Here is a 17,883-nt window from a genome sequence, read left to right as displayed (position 1 = left end):
TGAAGTTTGAACTATTTCTAGTGGCCAAACAGCAAGAAAGATTTAGAGTTTTTAGAATATGCTACGATATGTTTCCTTTCAGGTTTGTCCATAAAAATTTAAAACTGTGACTTAATCATCATTCAAATGTAACTCATCAACATGGTGAATGTCAACATTCCAACTTTCGGTTACTTGTAAACATGACCTGGCTGCTGCACATGGCAAACAGGCCGACTTCTGCAGGACATAAACAATATATTGTTGCTAATTAAACAAAAGAGTGAACCTTGGGCAACATTCATTGTATAATGAACATAGGATGAACTGTCACATCTAATTAATTGAAAATTCATTAATATTTCCAGGGTTAGAAACTAACAGTTTTGTCCACTAGTCCTTATAATGATAACATATAGCAAAACCCTTAAAATGGGCCAATTTCTACTAGTCCTTATGATACTATATTAATATTGGGCAGTTTGGTAAGGACTACAGGACTAGTGCCAATTTCTAACGCTGATTTCCTTCGATATGGTACACACTACAGACGGACATAGTCAGTAAAATTGATGAAAGCACCGTGTTTCATCCCATCTGGAATACAAATATCATATTTTGGGCCAACAAACTGTAACATCATTTACAACAGTCACCATTTCATGTCATCACTTTGAACATATAAAATTACAATCTAAAAAAACATCGTCGAAGACCTAGAAATTTGCTAACTGCAGATTCTTGTCTCCCTCATGCCAACAAAATGACAAGCTGACAGTGGTAAACACGCCTCCTAAACAATTCATAATTGTACGCGCGAATAATTCCTCCTAGTTGACAATGAACAAAAATACATAAATATTAATGTAATTTCTCCTAAAGTAAACAATGAACAGAAATACATAAATATTAATGTAATTTCTCCTAAAGTAAACAATGAACAGAATTAAGAATTCCACTGAAATGTCTTTTCATACTCAAGTAATAATTTTTTAATATTTTCACTGGAATCATTAATGCTCAAACATAGGAATAGAATATCCGAGGACAAAACTATATAATCCAGTAACAAAAATTGCAACATAATTCGAGTCACAAATACCGAAAATCCAATACAGTTTCCACAGTGAGCATGGTGAGAAGACAAAATATTAGCAAAATCTCATCACACACCAAAACCAGCTGATTGCTTTAGGACTAGGGGACATTTTCTCTCATAAGTAAAAAATTCTAGAATAATCCCTGGATCAATGATTCTGGGTAAAACAGATTCTGGAGGAAAGAATATTCAAATGGGAAAATATACCAGTTTTAGTAAGATACTGGCTGTGGAAATAAAATCCTTGGCAAAAAGTTCTACTGATATTTTTTTACCTAGGGTATTACTGTCTCCTAGAAAGAATCACCACAGGGTGAATTAAATATCCTATTGTAGTAACACAAATATTGAATTGCATAAATTGAAGGTAAACATTTCGAATAATATCTTTTATGAATATGTACAAGTTCCAGATTAACAAGGTCTGGATTAACGACTTTTCACTATTTTCATTTAATCTGCCTCTGCCTCTGCCTCTTAGCCTCTGTCTGCCTCTAAGGTAATTTGTGACAACACTGGGATTGATGTTTGTTGTTCTATGTGCCACAAGTACTGTCTAAGATACTAATGTGTTAAAGAGTGCCAAAAAGAAGAATTTCCAACCTTGACATATCAATACAGACACTTGTTAATCCAGGCCTTCTTAATCCAGAACCAAGCCCTGTTTTTGGAACGTGTACATACATTAAAAAGATATTATTCTGCAGAGCCATGACTCATTAATCCAGCTATTTGTCAATCTGAACAATTTCATTCGTAAGTTTACTGTCAAAGTTATTTGGGATTGGCTGAAAATACAAGACCTGGATGAAACAGTTTCATCAGTTTTCGAATCCTGCTGTAAAATAGTCTGCATCACACAAGTTTGGTTTGTTTCAATCACAACACTTTATTAGTCTTGGCACAACTGTCTCCTTAAAAAAAGCCTCCAAAACATCAGTCTGCGACCTTAGCCATAGTCCATAGCCTGTTTCCAGTAACATCCTGTTCAGTCTCATAAGATCCGCTAACAATAGTGCATATGACAACACCTTAATGTTTAAAATACAATGCTAAGAGCCAAGTTCAGGATAAGGAACTCAAATGCTCTTGGCACACACTGTATTATCATAAAAAATGAAGAATTCAAATTAAACAAAATAGTGAAACACAATAGCCATATATCTGACAAACTACCAGGAACTATATTCAGTCACCTTGACAGAATAATCACTAACAATTCCTGACAATTATATTCTATTCTCTATTTTCTCACACGCATAATACACACACTCACCTGAATAGCAACATCATAAAGAATAGCAAGCACCTGCTTCACAAAGGAATTGGAACGTATCAATGTTGCAAGTGCCTACAGCATGTACATACAGCTTTCACTACAAGGCTAATCGCATCACCATAAGCCTAATGACACAACCTATGATTGAGATTCACTTCTTTGTACGCAAACAAGAGCAGCAACAATACACTTTATATTGACCTATCTTATCCCGGCCAATCAGCAACTGCTTGTCTGAGTGTATAGTCTTTTCTTAATAGATCTATGGCCATTGAGGAGTTGTTTGGTTAATACGGCTTCCTCCTCCTTTACTCCACGGTCTTCAGGAAAAAATCTATACATTTTATATTTTAGTAACAAAAAGAACAGAGATAACTCAAATAAGGGACAATAAAAAGACGACTTTGATGAATAATGAGATATTTAATTAAAAAATTATTTTAAAAGTGAGTCTGAAGGCATTTTATATTACATTTTCATTTAACCAGTCTGAGATTTATCCACAAGTCCGAAGCACAAGTCAAGTATAATTTTGTTGTCTTGTCAGCTTACATATAATAAAACTAAATTCTACTGAAAATGATGCTGAGAGCTAAGGTTTGAGCACAGACTGCTAACCGACCTTCATCCATGGCCAAGCCATGTTGCATATTGCAAACAAAGTCAGTGATGATGAATATCTTCAAATAGTTATTGAATCAAGTGAGGCAGGTTATTTGAAATGATACAACAGTGTTAGAAATTGGCACTAGTCCTGTAGTCCTTACCAAACTGCCCAATAGTAAAGGTATCCTAAGGACTAGTAGAAATTGGCCCATTTTAAGGGTTTTTCTATATGTTATCATTATAAGGACTAGTGGACAAAAATCTGTTAGTTTCTAACCCTGTACAAGCAAGGTGAAAAGGACATAGCTAATGAATTATGCATCAACTGATTGAATAAATTTCTCATTATTCAAAAGGGACTTTGAAAGTCTGTGTAAATGCGCGTCTTTGTCATTCATAACGAAATAGTAGCAATCATATTCCTTTGTATCCCATTGGGATGCCCTGCTACAATTCGTACCCAGCAACCTATGCTTGTCTCCCTATGGGGAAACTGGATTAGAATTGGTCCCAGCAACCTATGCTTGTCTCCCTATGGGAAAACAGGGTTAGTATTGGTCCCAGCAACCTATGCTTGTCTCTCTGTGAGGAAACAGGGTCAGAATTGGTCCCAGCAACCTATGCTTGTCTCCCTATGGGGAAACTGGGTTAGAATTGGTCCCAGCAACCTATGCTTGTCTCTCTTTGGGAAAACTGGGTTAGAATTGGTCCCAGCAGACTATGCTTGTCTCCCTATGGGAAAACAGGGTTAGAATTGGTCCCAGCAATCTATGCTTGTCTCTCTGTGGGGAAACAGGGTCAGAATTGGTCCCCAGAAAACCTATGCTTGTCTTCCCATGGGGATACCAGGTTACAATTCGTACCTAGCAACCTATTGTTCTCGATGCAAAAACTGGGTTAGAATTGGTCCCAGCAACCTATGCTTGTCACCCCATGGGGATACTGGGTTAGAATTGGTCTCCAGCAATATTTAATGCCTGTTGCATGAGATGACTAGAATGGATCTGCTTGTCAGGCTTGTTAACTGACAGATTGTGATATTATTCACACATTTTTTAGTTCACTAGTCCTTATTATGATATAAAAACCCTTAAAAATGACAAATTTCTAATAGTCCTTATGATACCTAACTATAGGTCAGTTCGGCAAGGACAACAGGTATGGTGCTGACAAACCTTGAAACAAAATCAGGAATATTATTTAACAAGGTTATCTACGGATTAACCTTTTCTTCCATGATGTCTTCACACAATTTGTAACTTAATTTACTGAACAGAAGACTCAAACATTAATATTGTCTTTCAAATTCAAGGCCCTTTCAAGGCATTTCATCATACGTTAAAGCCTTTCCAATGATTTATATTTCAGATTTGTATTTCAGGCCTTTTCATAACTGGAATGGCAAAATTAAAAACAAATTAAGCAAAATAATAATAATACCCTCACAAAACTGTACCGTACATAGATTAGAGTTAAAGGCACAGGCTCAAGACCTTTGAGTATAAGCCCTGCTCATATTGTGACTTGCTTGGGAAGGTTGGCTACCCTTTTTGTTATTGGCCCAACTTTTCTACTACATACAGAGATATGGGACATTGATTTTCACAATGTTTGAAAATGGGCTCACTCAGATAGGCCCTGGGCCCAAACCTATCTGTGACTTAGCCACTAGTCTGTAGCCTGAGTCTAGTAAATTGGCTTTGCTCTAAGAAGCTTAGCTTCTATCAGTCCCTGTCCATCTTCCCGAGGCAAGTATGTCCACTGGCCCATATCAAATCCTAGTTCCCACCACCACCATTTCAAGCCTAATTTTGTGTGCTAAAATATGAGTGGACTATCACAAAGAACGTATTACAAAATCAACATCCATGTTACAAAAACGTGGTCGTCTTACAAATTTTCGCTGAAATGATTTGATAAAATTAAGCTAAGATAAATTTTCAATCTTGAAATTTTAACTGACATGACATGACACGCCTACTGCAGTGACTGAAAAGCAGTGCTATTTTTAGACAACCCCATGCTGAGCATTTCATGTTGCCACGACGTGGAGTGATACTACTATCTATTATCACTTGTCTGTATGCCTCCATTATTGTAAGAGAAAAATGCAATAGTAATAAGTATCTTTACTGTGGTAATCTATCATTTTCTTAGTCCGTCAGGGATGAAAATACCTGGCGACAGTCTGAGATGGACAGTAAGTTTTGAAAAGTTGCCTGCCCAATGGTCAGGAGTTAAAGTTACTAAGCTGACAATCCAACATTTATTGTTATAGTCTGAGAACTAACATTAAACAGCAGTATTCTTACATTTACCCTTTTATTGTTTTTGTTTGTCTAAAAAATTCTGGACCGGCAACATTTTGTTTGGTCTAGTAACTTTGCCATGTTCCCTACACAGACCTCTGTTGTCAGTCGCATTGTTCTAGAGTCATTTTTTAAGCATGAATGGATGCAGAGAGGAGGGAAAAGAATGATCTCCATCAGTCTACAAGATGAACAGAATTCGGAAAAAACCAAGGTGATTATTTTCTCTAGGTGAATGTTTGAGTGATGTTTATTCACACTTCAGTGATGGGACTGGGACAACAAGGATGAATTTCACACATTGTACCAAACTGTGGAATCAAACTTAGTCTTAGGTGTGACAAACAAACACCTTAACTACAAGGCCCACCCATACCACTATTCCCTCATGACTGTCATCTATTACAGCGATAGAAACTTATAGTTTTAGTACACTAGTCCTAATGATGACAACATATAGCACAACACTTAAAGGGGCACTGATCTAACGCCATTCTCCGGACTGGTTGTTGCCTTTGTTATTGTTTTTTCCCCCGTGAGTACCCGGATGATACGCAACGCAACTGAGCGTGACCAGAGACTGGGCTACCGTCTGCAAGGACAGCTAAATAAACTTCGAGGCTGCAGGCAATATTTGTTTTACGCATTTTTGCATAAACACTGATTGGTTAACTGTGATCTATAAAGATTCGACAAAGGGCGCATGTTAAATAAATTCTTCAGCCTAAACAAACAGACAAAAAGAACGGCGGAGCTCATCGGAAGTCGTCATTTGGAAATACCCCAGATGGTTATAGTTTAATACTAAAAAAAGTATCCATGCAGTGAAAGCATTTTCGGATTGTGTAATACGATTACTACTCCCTTGTTGTCATCCACGTTTTCTCGTATAACCCTACACTTGTGTATTTGTCGTCATTCACTTGATGCTCAGTTAATGAATTTATTACAGGTACAATTAGTGGTAGCACCACTTAGATTACCTGACAAAGGTTCTCATTTGGCATTTATTGTGTCTGGGGTAATTATTCAATCTAAATCCAGGTTTGAAGTGAGGTTATGTAATATGCACGTGGCAGCCCAGCAAGAGATGAATGATCAGTTGATTTACTTTTTTTGTAAATCAACGGATCGTTCCTAGTCATCAAAGGATTAACAGAAAATATTTTGATTGATTAATCACTGTTATCTTGCACAGTGGATATGTCAAAAGTGAGTGTTTACATGTCTAGGTTTACTAAAACAAAGGGAATACACTCATATCATGGCGTGAAGTGCCGATGTAAAAACAACATACAATTTGTTCAAAGGGTAACTGATAATACGTTGATTGGTTGCTCATTGTTATCAAACTCAATGGATTTTTTAGGAACCGTCGACGTAATGAAAATAGTTGTCACGTGGCCTTTCTCAGCCGACCCTTGATACTTGACACCCGAAACGATATATATCTTTTAGAATATTTGATAGTTACAGAGACACGTGACATCGAATAAGTTATTTTGTATAGCTGCAGACGAGTGGGATATTATTCCTTTGTGTGGATATTCACGGATACATTCCTCGAATAAGGAAGCTGCCTATTTATACACATAAATTTGGTAAGTTGTTATTATGGTATTTGCATTTTGTTTTCCTTCATTTGAACCGATTCGTTCTTGTTTTTCTACGTCTTGGTTTGGAAATTCTTCAATGCGCGATAGACGTTGTTTTCACAGGTCATTTCCTTTGTAAGCGTGTATAGATTACCGTCAATTTGTAAAATGTGATTCTCTCAGGCAATTTTTAAAATGTGTAAATATTTCAGTCATTTTGACTAAAACATCTGTCCAGATTGATTAAGACGATCAAAAGGGCCTACAAACATCACAACAGATTATTATGTAGGATTAGAAGCGAAACAACATAGAAATGTACTTTTCAACGTAACATTTTCAGTCTCTTGGTGATGACATTAAACATCAAAATGTTTGGAATTCGTTATCATAATAATGCAGATGGAAATGTTTTTCAGTCACTTTGTAAAATAACTGAATATTTAGACGGTTAATAAATATGTTACACATTTTGACCGTAAAAAAATATACACACTATAAAAAAAGCAATGCTCAGGTGAAATATTTACTTTGTGTTGCAAGTCAAAATAGTGTAAACGAAAATCGCATAATTACCAAGCAAGTGACTTATCAAAACTTCGTCACCATTACCGATGCTACCCACAAGATGCCTACATTTCCTTATTATCTCGAAAACTGTATTTCATTTTGTTGATCAATGTGACCATACGCTCTTATTACTACCGGTATCAATAAAAGTGACTAATGCGCTTACGAATGGCGCAACAGAGGTCGCGAACTAGTCTAGATTTCTGCTCTACATCCGGGTACTCACTGGGAAAAAACAATAACAAAGGCAACAACCAGTCCCGGGGAATTGCGTTAGATCAGTGCCCCTTTAAAATCACAAATTTCTATTAGTCCTTATGATATCCTTGCTATCGGTCAGTTTGGCAAGGACTTCAGGACCTAAGTCCCAATTTCTAACGCTGTATTGAAGTATCAGTGTGAGCAGTGCAAATCTAGACACTAGCATAGAAATTTGTTTTCGTATCCAGGGTTTTATTTCAACTTGCTTGTAACATTTCTTACAGCCTTGTGGGGCGGTCAGGTAGCCTAGTGGTTAAAGCGTTCGCCCATCACGCAGAAGATCCGGGTCAAATCCCGACATGTGCACAATGTGTGAAGCCCATTTCTGGTGTCCCCCGCCGTGATATTGCTAGGATATTGCTGAAAGCGGCATAAAACCATACTTACGGCCTTGTAAGATCAGCTTGTACTCCATCCTCTATATCTCCAGGGCTCGCATTTTGAAAAACCTACACTAATCCCTGGATCCATCCACAAGGTTTTTATGAATTCCATATATATATATATATATATATATATATATATACACACACATACATACACACACACACAAGTATGATCCAATTGCAGAAGAGAGTGCTATTCGTATCCAAATCTATATATATATATATATATGTATATATATATATATATATATATATATATATATATATATATATATATATATATATATATATATATATATATATATATATATTAACCCTAAAGTCTACTGTAAATGAGGATAAAACAAGTTAAGGCTTTGTGAGTAGATGTAAATATTTTGGACTATTGCACCATTAGAAATTGGCACTAGTCCTGTAGTCCTCGCCAAACTGCCAAATAGTTAAGGTATCATAAGGACAAGTTGAAATCTGCCATTTTGAAGGGTTTTGCTATATGCTATCATTATAAGGACTAGTGGACTAAAAGTGTTAGCTTCTATCACTGCTGAGTGCTTATGTGTGAATAATATCACAATCTGTCAGTTGAATGTGTAGAAGAAGAAGTCTTTTATTTGTACAAAGGCCATTGGCCCATATACAATACATACATTTGAAATAGTGTGGTACATGCAAAAAAGGTAATGTCAGGTACAAATTTACAGATTTACAGGCTTTTCATAATTATGTCTTCTTTCATACCTGTAATACAGGTATTTACATACTTTTCCAAGTAATTGTTACATGAAGATGACAGCAGCATTTTGAATTTATGCATATCTGGATTGTGGCAAAAAGTTGTTGGTAAGTACAGTTGTCTAATATCGTTGTAATATTCACATTCTGAAGTAAAGTGGGAGGAAATCCCAAAGCAATACAGGATATTAATGACGGTGGTAAATGCTCCCAAGCAGTGTCTTAAACTGGCAAACCAAGGACCGTAACGGGCATACAGTGTTGGAATTTAAGGTGATGGTGGGTAGCAATATTCCAGCTATATGACGGCGGTCTGTAAAATAATCGAGTCTGGACCAGACAATCCAGTGATTGACATCATGAGCATCGATCCACGGAATTGGGATACGATGACATGCATCAACCAAGTCAGCGAGTCTGACCACCCAATCCTGTTATTCGCCTCTTACAACAAGCAAAGTTGCCTTTCACGGCAAGCATGGGTTGCTGAAGACCTATTCAACCCCGGATCTTCATGGGTCTGGAAATTAAGGGGTTACATTGAATGCTGGAGTCTTCCGCCATCTAGGGACCTTGAACTTTCAACATTAGGGACATGAAAAGGAACCTTTGACCTTTATTCTTAATTCTAAATAGTGAGCGCTGAAGTGTGATTCACACAACACGTGTATCCTGGCAACGAAAGGATGTACGAGGTTTGTTCCTGCTGAGACGGATGAGGTGGACTGTACTACAGTTTCAATAAGGAAACTGAGAACGCACTATAGCTTCAAAATGATTTTCTGGGAAACAGCTAATTATTGTGACATATGTATGTGAGACCGGATTAAATGATCAATATTACTAATTTAGCTTGTAGCCAGATGAAAGCTTTCAGATGTGATTGTAGCCACACGAATTATTGAACCAAGATAATTCAATGACAATTCCTTTCAGTGAACCTTAATCCACCTTCATGTTTCAAGGACAAGTGTCAATTTTTTAAAGCATCTTACATTGCTAATTAAAAACATGATGCTGTTGCCTATCCTCATATAAGATTATTATAATCATCATCATTATTATTATTATTATTATTATTATTATTATTATTATTATTCAGCAGGTAAAAGACAGGTTAGGTATTTCAAACACATTCCTTCAAATCAAGTTTGCCAGACTTAATTCACTAGAATGAAGTCTTGGTATAGAAAATTCTGAATGGTCTACAGCGAAAGAAATGGCACCAGTCCTATAGTCCTTGTCAAACTGCTGAATAGTTTAGGTATCATAAGGACTTGTAGAAATTTGCCATTTGTTTAGGATTTTGTTACATGTAATCAAAGGACTAGTGGACTAAAACTGTTAGTTTCTAGCGCTAGTCTATTTGGCACCACCGTTGCGTAATGCCTGACATCTCGCGATATGATATATATCACTGGTATCACAATACAACACAAGTGAGTGAATATGATTTTACGCCGCTTTTAGCAATATTCCAGGGGACACTAAAAATGGGCTTCACACATTGTACCCATGTCGGGAATCGAACCCGGGTCTTCTGCATGATGAGCGAACGCTTTAACCACTCGGCTACCCTGCCGCACCCAATACACCACAAAAAAATCAATACCCCCTTGCTCAATAGTGATATGTGTTGACTGCTCGGCACAATCTGAATACATCTTTTTTTCAAAACCAACATTTGGGGTGTCCGCCATTACCACCATGTCCTCATCTTTTGCCATATATACATCTTTACAGCAAATGACCTGGACCAAAAATAAAGTTCATTATATCCATCAGTTCATAATTTAACATCATGTTGTTTGTCAAAGAAAAAAAATGAACTTAATAAATTATATTTATCACTCAATTAAATTTCATGTCTAATGGATATTATTATTGAAACCAATTATAACAAATTTAAAGATCAGAACAGGTTCCTAATATAAAACACATTCCATACTCAATAACTTGACTGATTCAGGTAAATTCAAGACAATTTACAAATTTATGTAAATAGCTTCGATCTTTTTCTTTGTGTAATTGAAAGTAGTTTTCCAAGAGTGAATGTCCAAAAACTGGTTCATTTGTTGTTTGCTCAGTGAAGCATGGTTTGATTAAACAGGCTGGATATGAAGTTTGAAGCATTTCACAAACGTAAACATTTTCATAACTATCACAAGATCCACATTGTGTGATATATCAGTTTTCTGATACCACCAACTGTGAAAAAGTCATTGTCGTTTAAGATATGAGTTTCAACCTTGAGAATCAAGTAACTGTAATCAGGCAGCTGTGAATGAAAATGACATCAATTTGGAGTGCACCAACTACATAATACATTAAACTACGGTTATAACGAACTCAAATGGACCACTAATTTTAGTTTGTTATAACCGTAGTTCGTTATAAGCATATATACAACATCTATACAGCAAATGACCGGGACCAAAAATAAAGTTCATTATATCTGTCAGTTCGTTATAAGCGTGTTCGTTATAAACATATTTTACTCATATACCATATGAATCATGTCATACACATGACTGGGGATACAGCCATGCTATTTTAACATTTGATTAACACAAACACAGTAATGGATGTACACAAACAGTTTGGCCTAATCAACAGTAATTGTAGCATGCTCTGAGAACATAATGCTCTTTGAGATGAACTCAATACTGATAATGGAAAATATATACAATTTTCATAAAAAAGGTACCACTCCTGCTCTACAGTTTCGTATGTGTGTGTGATTTTTTTGTTTAACACTGCAATATTCCAGAAAAAACATGGCGGCCTGAAAATAATCAAGACTGGACTAGACAATCCAGTGACTGATATTGTGAACAATGATCCACACCACCAGGGCACTAAGCCATCAGGGAACGAGCCTGACCACCCAGGCCATTTGGTACCCTCTTAGTCTTACAACAAGCAATGGTTCTGGAACCCGTTCCACAAAGCGATCTTAGTGCTAAGTTGGTCGTAACTCCCATACTTCAGCATAGGCTTACGATCAACGTAGCACTAAGATCGCTTTGTGGAACGGGGCCCTGGACCTAATCTAATCCAGAATTGCCACTGGGGTGCTCCACAGGTTCCAGTCTTTGCCAAACAGGAATTCTTCATTTTCAACAATGACATAAAACAAAGCAATAATGCTCAGACAAGTGTTCTTATCGGTAATAACATAATTTTATTGCAAGACAAGAGGATGTGGTACAAGATTAATGGCAGTGTTCAATATAAGAAAGTCCTGGGGTTTTCCTCCAATGTATTTAAATCTAAGAAACCACACTTTACCATCAGAGTAATGACAAGGATCCCTTTATTAAATCAGTGAGTGAGTGTGAGTGACTTTTGGTTTTAACGCCGCTTTTAACAATATTCCAGTTATATCGCGACTTGTCAGCGTATAATGTGGGAGGAAAGCCCGAAGTGATGCAGGTCTCAGACGTTTACCACTTCGGTGAAACCCAGGAGCACGGGTATGGTGCTGACAAACCTACAAAGATAATTGGCGCGAACCAGGATTCGAACCCACAATCAGAGGTTTATTAAATCACAATGAGTAGTATGAATTAAGGGATCCTTTAGGATTTCGTCTATCATGATATGATTCATAATTTACCATCATGTTGTTTTTCAATGAAAAAAATATGAGTTTATAGTCAATTAAATTTCATGTGTATTGGATATGATTACTCAAACAAGATTTGAGCAAGTTCCAAATATAAAGCACATTCCAAACACAATTACTTGACTGATTCAGGTCAATTCAAGACAATTAACAAGACTAGTGGCACTATACAACATTAAGAAAGTCCTGTTTTTTTCTCCACTGAATATAAATCTAGAAAACCACTTTTTAACATTATAGTAATGTCAAGGATCCCCTTATCAATCGTATTTTAGCACAATGAGTGGTATGAATTAAAGCATCCTTCAGGGTTTCGTCTATGGTATTTTGCAAAAGGAGGACCCCCTGCAAACTCATAACCATGTTATTAGTTCTTTGAAGGACTTGCAAATTCAAAGTTGACATGCTATGTGATATCATGCAATATTGCTGTGCAATGACATGCAGGGAATGTGATACAAGGATAAAGGATTAGATACATTCCACAAGCACAAAGTTTCAAACTATCAAAACAATTCTTTTTCTATCTGAGTGAGTGAGTGAGTGAGTTGGGTTTAACGCCGCTTTTAACAATATTCCAGTTATATCGCGGCGTGTCAGCTTAATGTGGGAGGAAAGCCCGAAGTGATGCAGGTCTCAGATGTTTACCACTTCTGTGAAACCCATGAGCACTGGTATGGTGCTGACAAACCTAGAAACATAATCGGGGCGAACCGGAATTCGAACCCACAATCATAGGTTTCTGGCGAGCCCAAGGGACGCAACTCTGCACAGCGAATCGCGGCGCCTTAGACGACTAGGCCACTCGTGCCCCCTTTTTTTATCTGAATGTGACTTGGTAAATAATATTGCTTAGAACAGAACAATATACTATTCTCTTTGATCGCTTTACTTAAACATGTTCAACCTGACTGTTTTGTCTTGTTTGACTATTGCCATCACATGAAACAATATTCCAGCTGATGATGGCCTGTAAATAAACAATCAACACCACACAAACCATTGAGTCAGTGATTAAGGTTTTATGCCGCTTTTAGCAATATTCCAGCAATATCACGGCAGGGGACACCAGAAATGGGCTTCACACATTGTACCCATGTCGGGAATCGAACCCGGGTCTTCAGCGTGACGAGCGAACGCTTTAACCACTAGGCTACCCAACCGCCCTTACCACACAAACCAATGTGACATAGTGAGCAGTGAGTTGTGATTACACGAAATACAGTCACTGACCACCCAATCCACAAAGTCACCTCTAACAAGAAGCATTGGTTGCTGGGGACCAACTCTAACGCAGAATGCCCACAGGGTTGTTAGATATAAAGGGTGTCCTTGTTCACCGTTAGAAACTAACCCTTAAAAATGATACCATAACTATTGGGCAGTTTGGCAAGGACTACAGGACTAGTGTCAATTTCTAACATTGTCTAAATATTTAACAATGAACATGTGGATAATGATAAGAACACCTTTCTTTCAAGTTTCATGTTGAATATTGAAGTGTGAATTAACTGATTCATTAACTTCAGTGTTAGAAATTGGCACTAGTCCTAAAGTCCTTGCCAAACTACCCAATGGTTAAGGTATCATAAGGACTAGTAGAAATTTGCCATTTTTACAGGTTTTGCCACATGTTATCATTATAAGAACTAGTAGAGTAAAACTGTTAGTTTCTACCGCTGAACTTGCAAATGAAGTGTCAGTGTTCGAAAGAAACATCGTCTGACTAGAAAAATTCTGGAAGGACCAGTAAAATTTTCTTGTACACCACTACTTTCATCATAAGATTGATGGTTTAGTCAGTAGCATTACTGCAGATGAGTCAAAACAAACATACATTTCCAGTGATGGAAACAACAGTTTTGGCCCACTAGTCCTTGAATGAAAACATGTAGGAAAACCCTTAAAATGGGCAAATTTCTACTTGTCCTTATGATGTCCTAACTATAAGGCAGTTGGGCAAGGACTTCAGGACTAGTGCCAATTTCCAACGCTGCATTTCTACATACTACCATAAATAAGAAATCAAACGAAGAAAATGTGAGAGTGACACAGATGCCTGTGTGGTTTGCCCAACAGTGTTAGAAAGTACAGAGCTCCAGATAAGCTGCGTATCTGCGTAAAATATGCATCAGAAATGCAGAAATATGCAGTAAAATAAAGTCCAAGCATATCAAATACGCAACGAACATTATAGATATGCTACAAAAATAAAACTTGTGCGTATCATCAAAATATTGTGAAGTAACCCTGCATCTTCGATCAGCAAATCAGCAACTTATTTTGAAATTATAAACAGGCATTCCGTCAACCTTGCCAAACTCCAAGATGACAGTTACATAATGATCATTTGCCATCACACTTTCTTATGGAAGTATCGTGGTATTTTTGAGTCCGATAAAGCTCTCGAACCCACACGACACCAGTTTGCAGGGACTAGATGAATAGTGTTTTTTAATATTTAACTTAAATACCCACATGTGTAAAAACTAGTGGGTAACAGAAATTTGAATACCCAGATAGATACTGATACCCAATGATTTTAAAATGCATGGGTAAAATACCCACAACACCAAAAGCTTATCTGGAGCTCTGAAGATAGGAATGAAAGTTAAAGGGTCCTATGTGCAGAACTAACATAAGGAGGAGGGGTACAAGTGCTATAGAACAAAATGTAAAGACCCCAGGACTTCCCAACAATTCTAACATTGCCCTCCATCAAAGTATAGAACCAGGAGCTAAACACACTTTCGTTACAAAACATATTGTAATGACATGTTCACAGGAATAACAATAAAGGCATTGGATGCATATGCATGTATCATGCAGATCTCATACTTGCACACAATCTTAAAATGATCATAACTCCCATACTCTAACATAGAGTGAGTGAGTGAGTATGGTTTTACGCCGCTTTTAGCAATCTTCCAGCAATATCACGGCGGAGGACACCACAAATGGGCTTCACACATTGTACCCATGTCAGGAATCGAACCCAGGGCTTCGGCGTGACGAGCGAACGCTTTAACCACTAGGCTACCCGACCGCCCCCAGTCTAACATAGACTTACAATAGTTGTAGCGCTAAGATAGCTCTGTGCAAGTTGGCCCAGGTCAAATTACATTTTCTTCTGGGCCATTTGTACCACAAGCAGGATACATTATCAATTACTCAAGCTATGAAAATAACAAAGGATTTTCCACATTAATGCATGCACTGTTCCTTTGAGGATGCTAAAAGTGCTGATGTTGTAACTGATTCTGGCAATAGGTACCAGGGACAATGACATTTTCCTTTATAGTATTGTAAAGTCATGGCTCCTGTGGATCAGGGTGGGTCTGTTAAGAGTGAGTGAGTGAGTATGGTATTACGCCGCTTTTAGCAATATTCCAGCAATATCACGGCGGGGGACACCACAAATGGGCTTCACACATTGTGCCCATGTCAGGAATCGAACCCGGGTCTTCGGCGTGACGAGCCAACGCTTTTACCACTAGGCTACCCGACCGCCCGGGTCTATTAAGACAAACATCACTTTAAAAAATCAATCTTAATACTTCATATCCATACCAAACTAATTCCAGGTCAGCCACTGATTAATAATGAAAGACCAACTGAATTGCAATGATGTATTTTCTCTTACACACATACATGAGAATACAGGGACTAGGCTACAGGAGGAATGACATCATGCAACATACAAGAACAAATACTGTCTACACCCATGCTTATCAAACTCACTCTGTGATATTAAAATTGAGGACATTAGCGGGTAACCTGAAACAGCAAACAGGAGCAGTCAATCACACAAGCAACACGCAGGATATATAAGGTTTATCACACAGCAATGGGACACGCATCAGTCATCATTTCATCATATCCTGGAACAGTAAGTTTATTTTCAGACAGATTTGTTTGTTTGTTTGTTGTTTAACGCCGCACTCAGCAATATTCCAGCTATATGACAGCTGTCTGTAAATAATCAAGTCTGGTCCAGACAATCCAGTGATTGATATCATGGGCATCGATCCATGCAATTGGGATACAATGACATGTATCAACCAAGTCAGCAAGCCTGACCACCTGATCCCGTTATTTGCCTCTTACGACATGCAGAGTTGCCTCTTACAGCAAGCATGGGTTGCTGAAGACCTATTCTAACCCGGATCTTCACGGGTCTTTTCAGACAGAATACAGAAACACAGAACAAGATCATATGCTCATATATATTACAAACTCATTGGTGCAGAGATAGTATAATGTCAGTCAATGTACGCCTGAACACCAGCGTCATGTTTCCTCACAACTCAATACCAGAGATCCACAAAATGAACATCTATCAACATAGCAATACCAGTTTATCACCACAATATGAACAGGAACATCTTCCTGTAATCCATCAATAGAGCAGTACCAGTTTATAACCACAATATGAACAGGAACATCTTCCTGTAATCCATCAATAGAGCAGTACCAGTTTATCACCAAACTGTGTTGTATTTTCAGTCAGTAATTACAACATCTAGACATTGTTTTGAAAACATGTTCCAGACCATTTTGGATAAGCTCTCTGAAGAAAATTTGAAGGAACATCACAGTGAATAGTGGGACATGTATTGGAAATGTAAATGAATTCTCCTTGTCATTGTTCATTGTGATACACATACAGGGCAATTGCATTGTCATTTCAAGATGAACTCAATTTTTTTACTATAAACTCCATCATGTGACAAATCTGAATCTTGAAGGTCTAATGACTACTAACATATATGTATCATTCAGAAAACTGGTTCCATAAGGGTAACATTCATGAGTGAGTGAGTGAGTATGGTTTTACGTCGATTTTACTAATTTTTACCAATATTCCAGCAAAACATGACGGGGTTAAAATTCATGAATACAACAGAAAGACATGGCCGTTGTTGGTTGTACATGAGCACTGCTGCAGTGTGTGTAGTCACTGTGTGTCCCCAGCTTGAACCTTTAGATGCGAGAAATGGGGTTTAATGTCGCGTCCAAGATTATTGCACTTACATAGCGACGTGCATGTACGTGTGTGTGTTTGTGTGGCTGCTTGTACTAGTCCGGACTGATGCCTATCTATAGTGCTAGCTCACTGAGATATCATGCCACAGTTTAACATGAATACCCCACTCAGATACAGTATACTGACTCCATCCGACCAGTCCTTGTTTTAGCCCCTTAATGCCGAGCGCCAGACAGGGTAACAACAAGTACCATCTTTTAACGTCTTTTGGTATGACGCGGCCGGGGAACGAACCCCGGACCTTCCTCTCTCCGGACGCTCTACCACTAGACCACGGAGGCGGTCCTGGACCTTTAGAGAGGGAAACAGAGGAGTGCCCTTCTCAAAACACCTGATAATACTACAGAAGCATGTGCATGCAATGCCAGGGTCTAGTCAAATTCTGTTTGGAT

At 37.7% G+C, this 17,883-nt stretch overlaps 1 protein-coding gene across 4 annotated transcripts in view; it reads right to left on the bottom strand.

Annotated features, from left to right (window-relative positions):
- LOC139477126 (AMP deaminase 2-like) overlaps nt 1-17,883 on the bottom strand; it is a 67,318-nt gene that overhangs the window by 38,381 nt on the left and 11,054 nt on the right. For 3 of the 4 annotated variants that reach the window (XM_071259677.1, XM_071259678.1, XM_071259680.1), the window contains exon 3: nt 16,186-16,221. The exons of the other annotated variant lie outside the window; for it this stretch is intronic. In XM_071259677.1, coding sequence (XP_071115778.1) covers nt 16,186-16,221 — 36 coding nt within the window. The remainder of the gene's footprint in view (nt 1-16,185; nt 16,222-17,883) is intronic. 4 annotated transcript variants of the gene reach the window in all.

The sequence above is a fragment of the Haliotis cracherodii genome, unplaced genomic scaffold (assembly GCF_022045235.1).
Source record: "Haliotis cracherodii isolate W230 unplaced genomic scaffold, xgHalCrac1.p SCAF_31, whole genome shotgun sequence".
Lineage (NCBI taxonomy): Eukaryota > Metazoa > Mollusca > Gastropoda > Lepetellida > Haliotidae > Haliotis > Haliotis cracherodii.
This window is presented reverse-complemented; position numbering and strand designations above follow the sequence as displayed.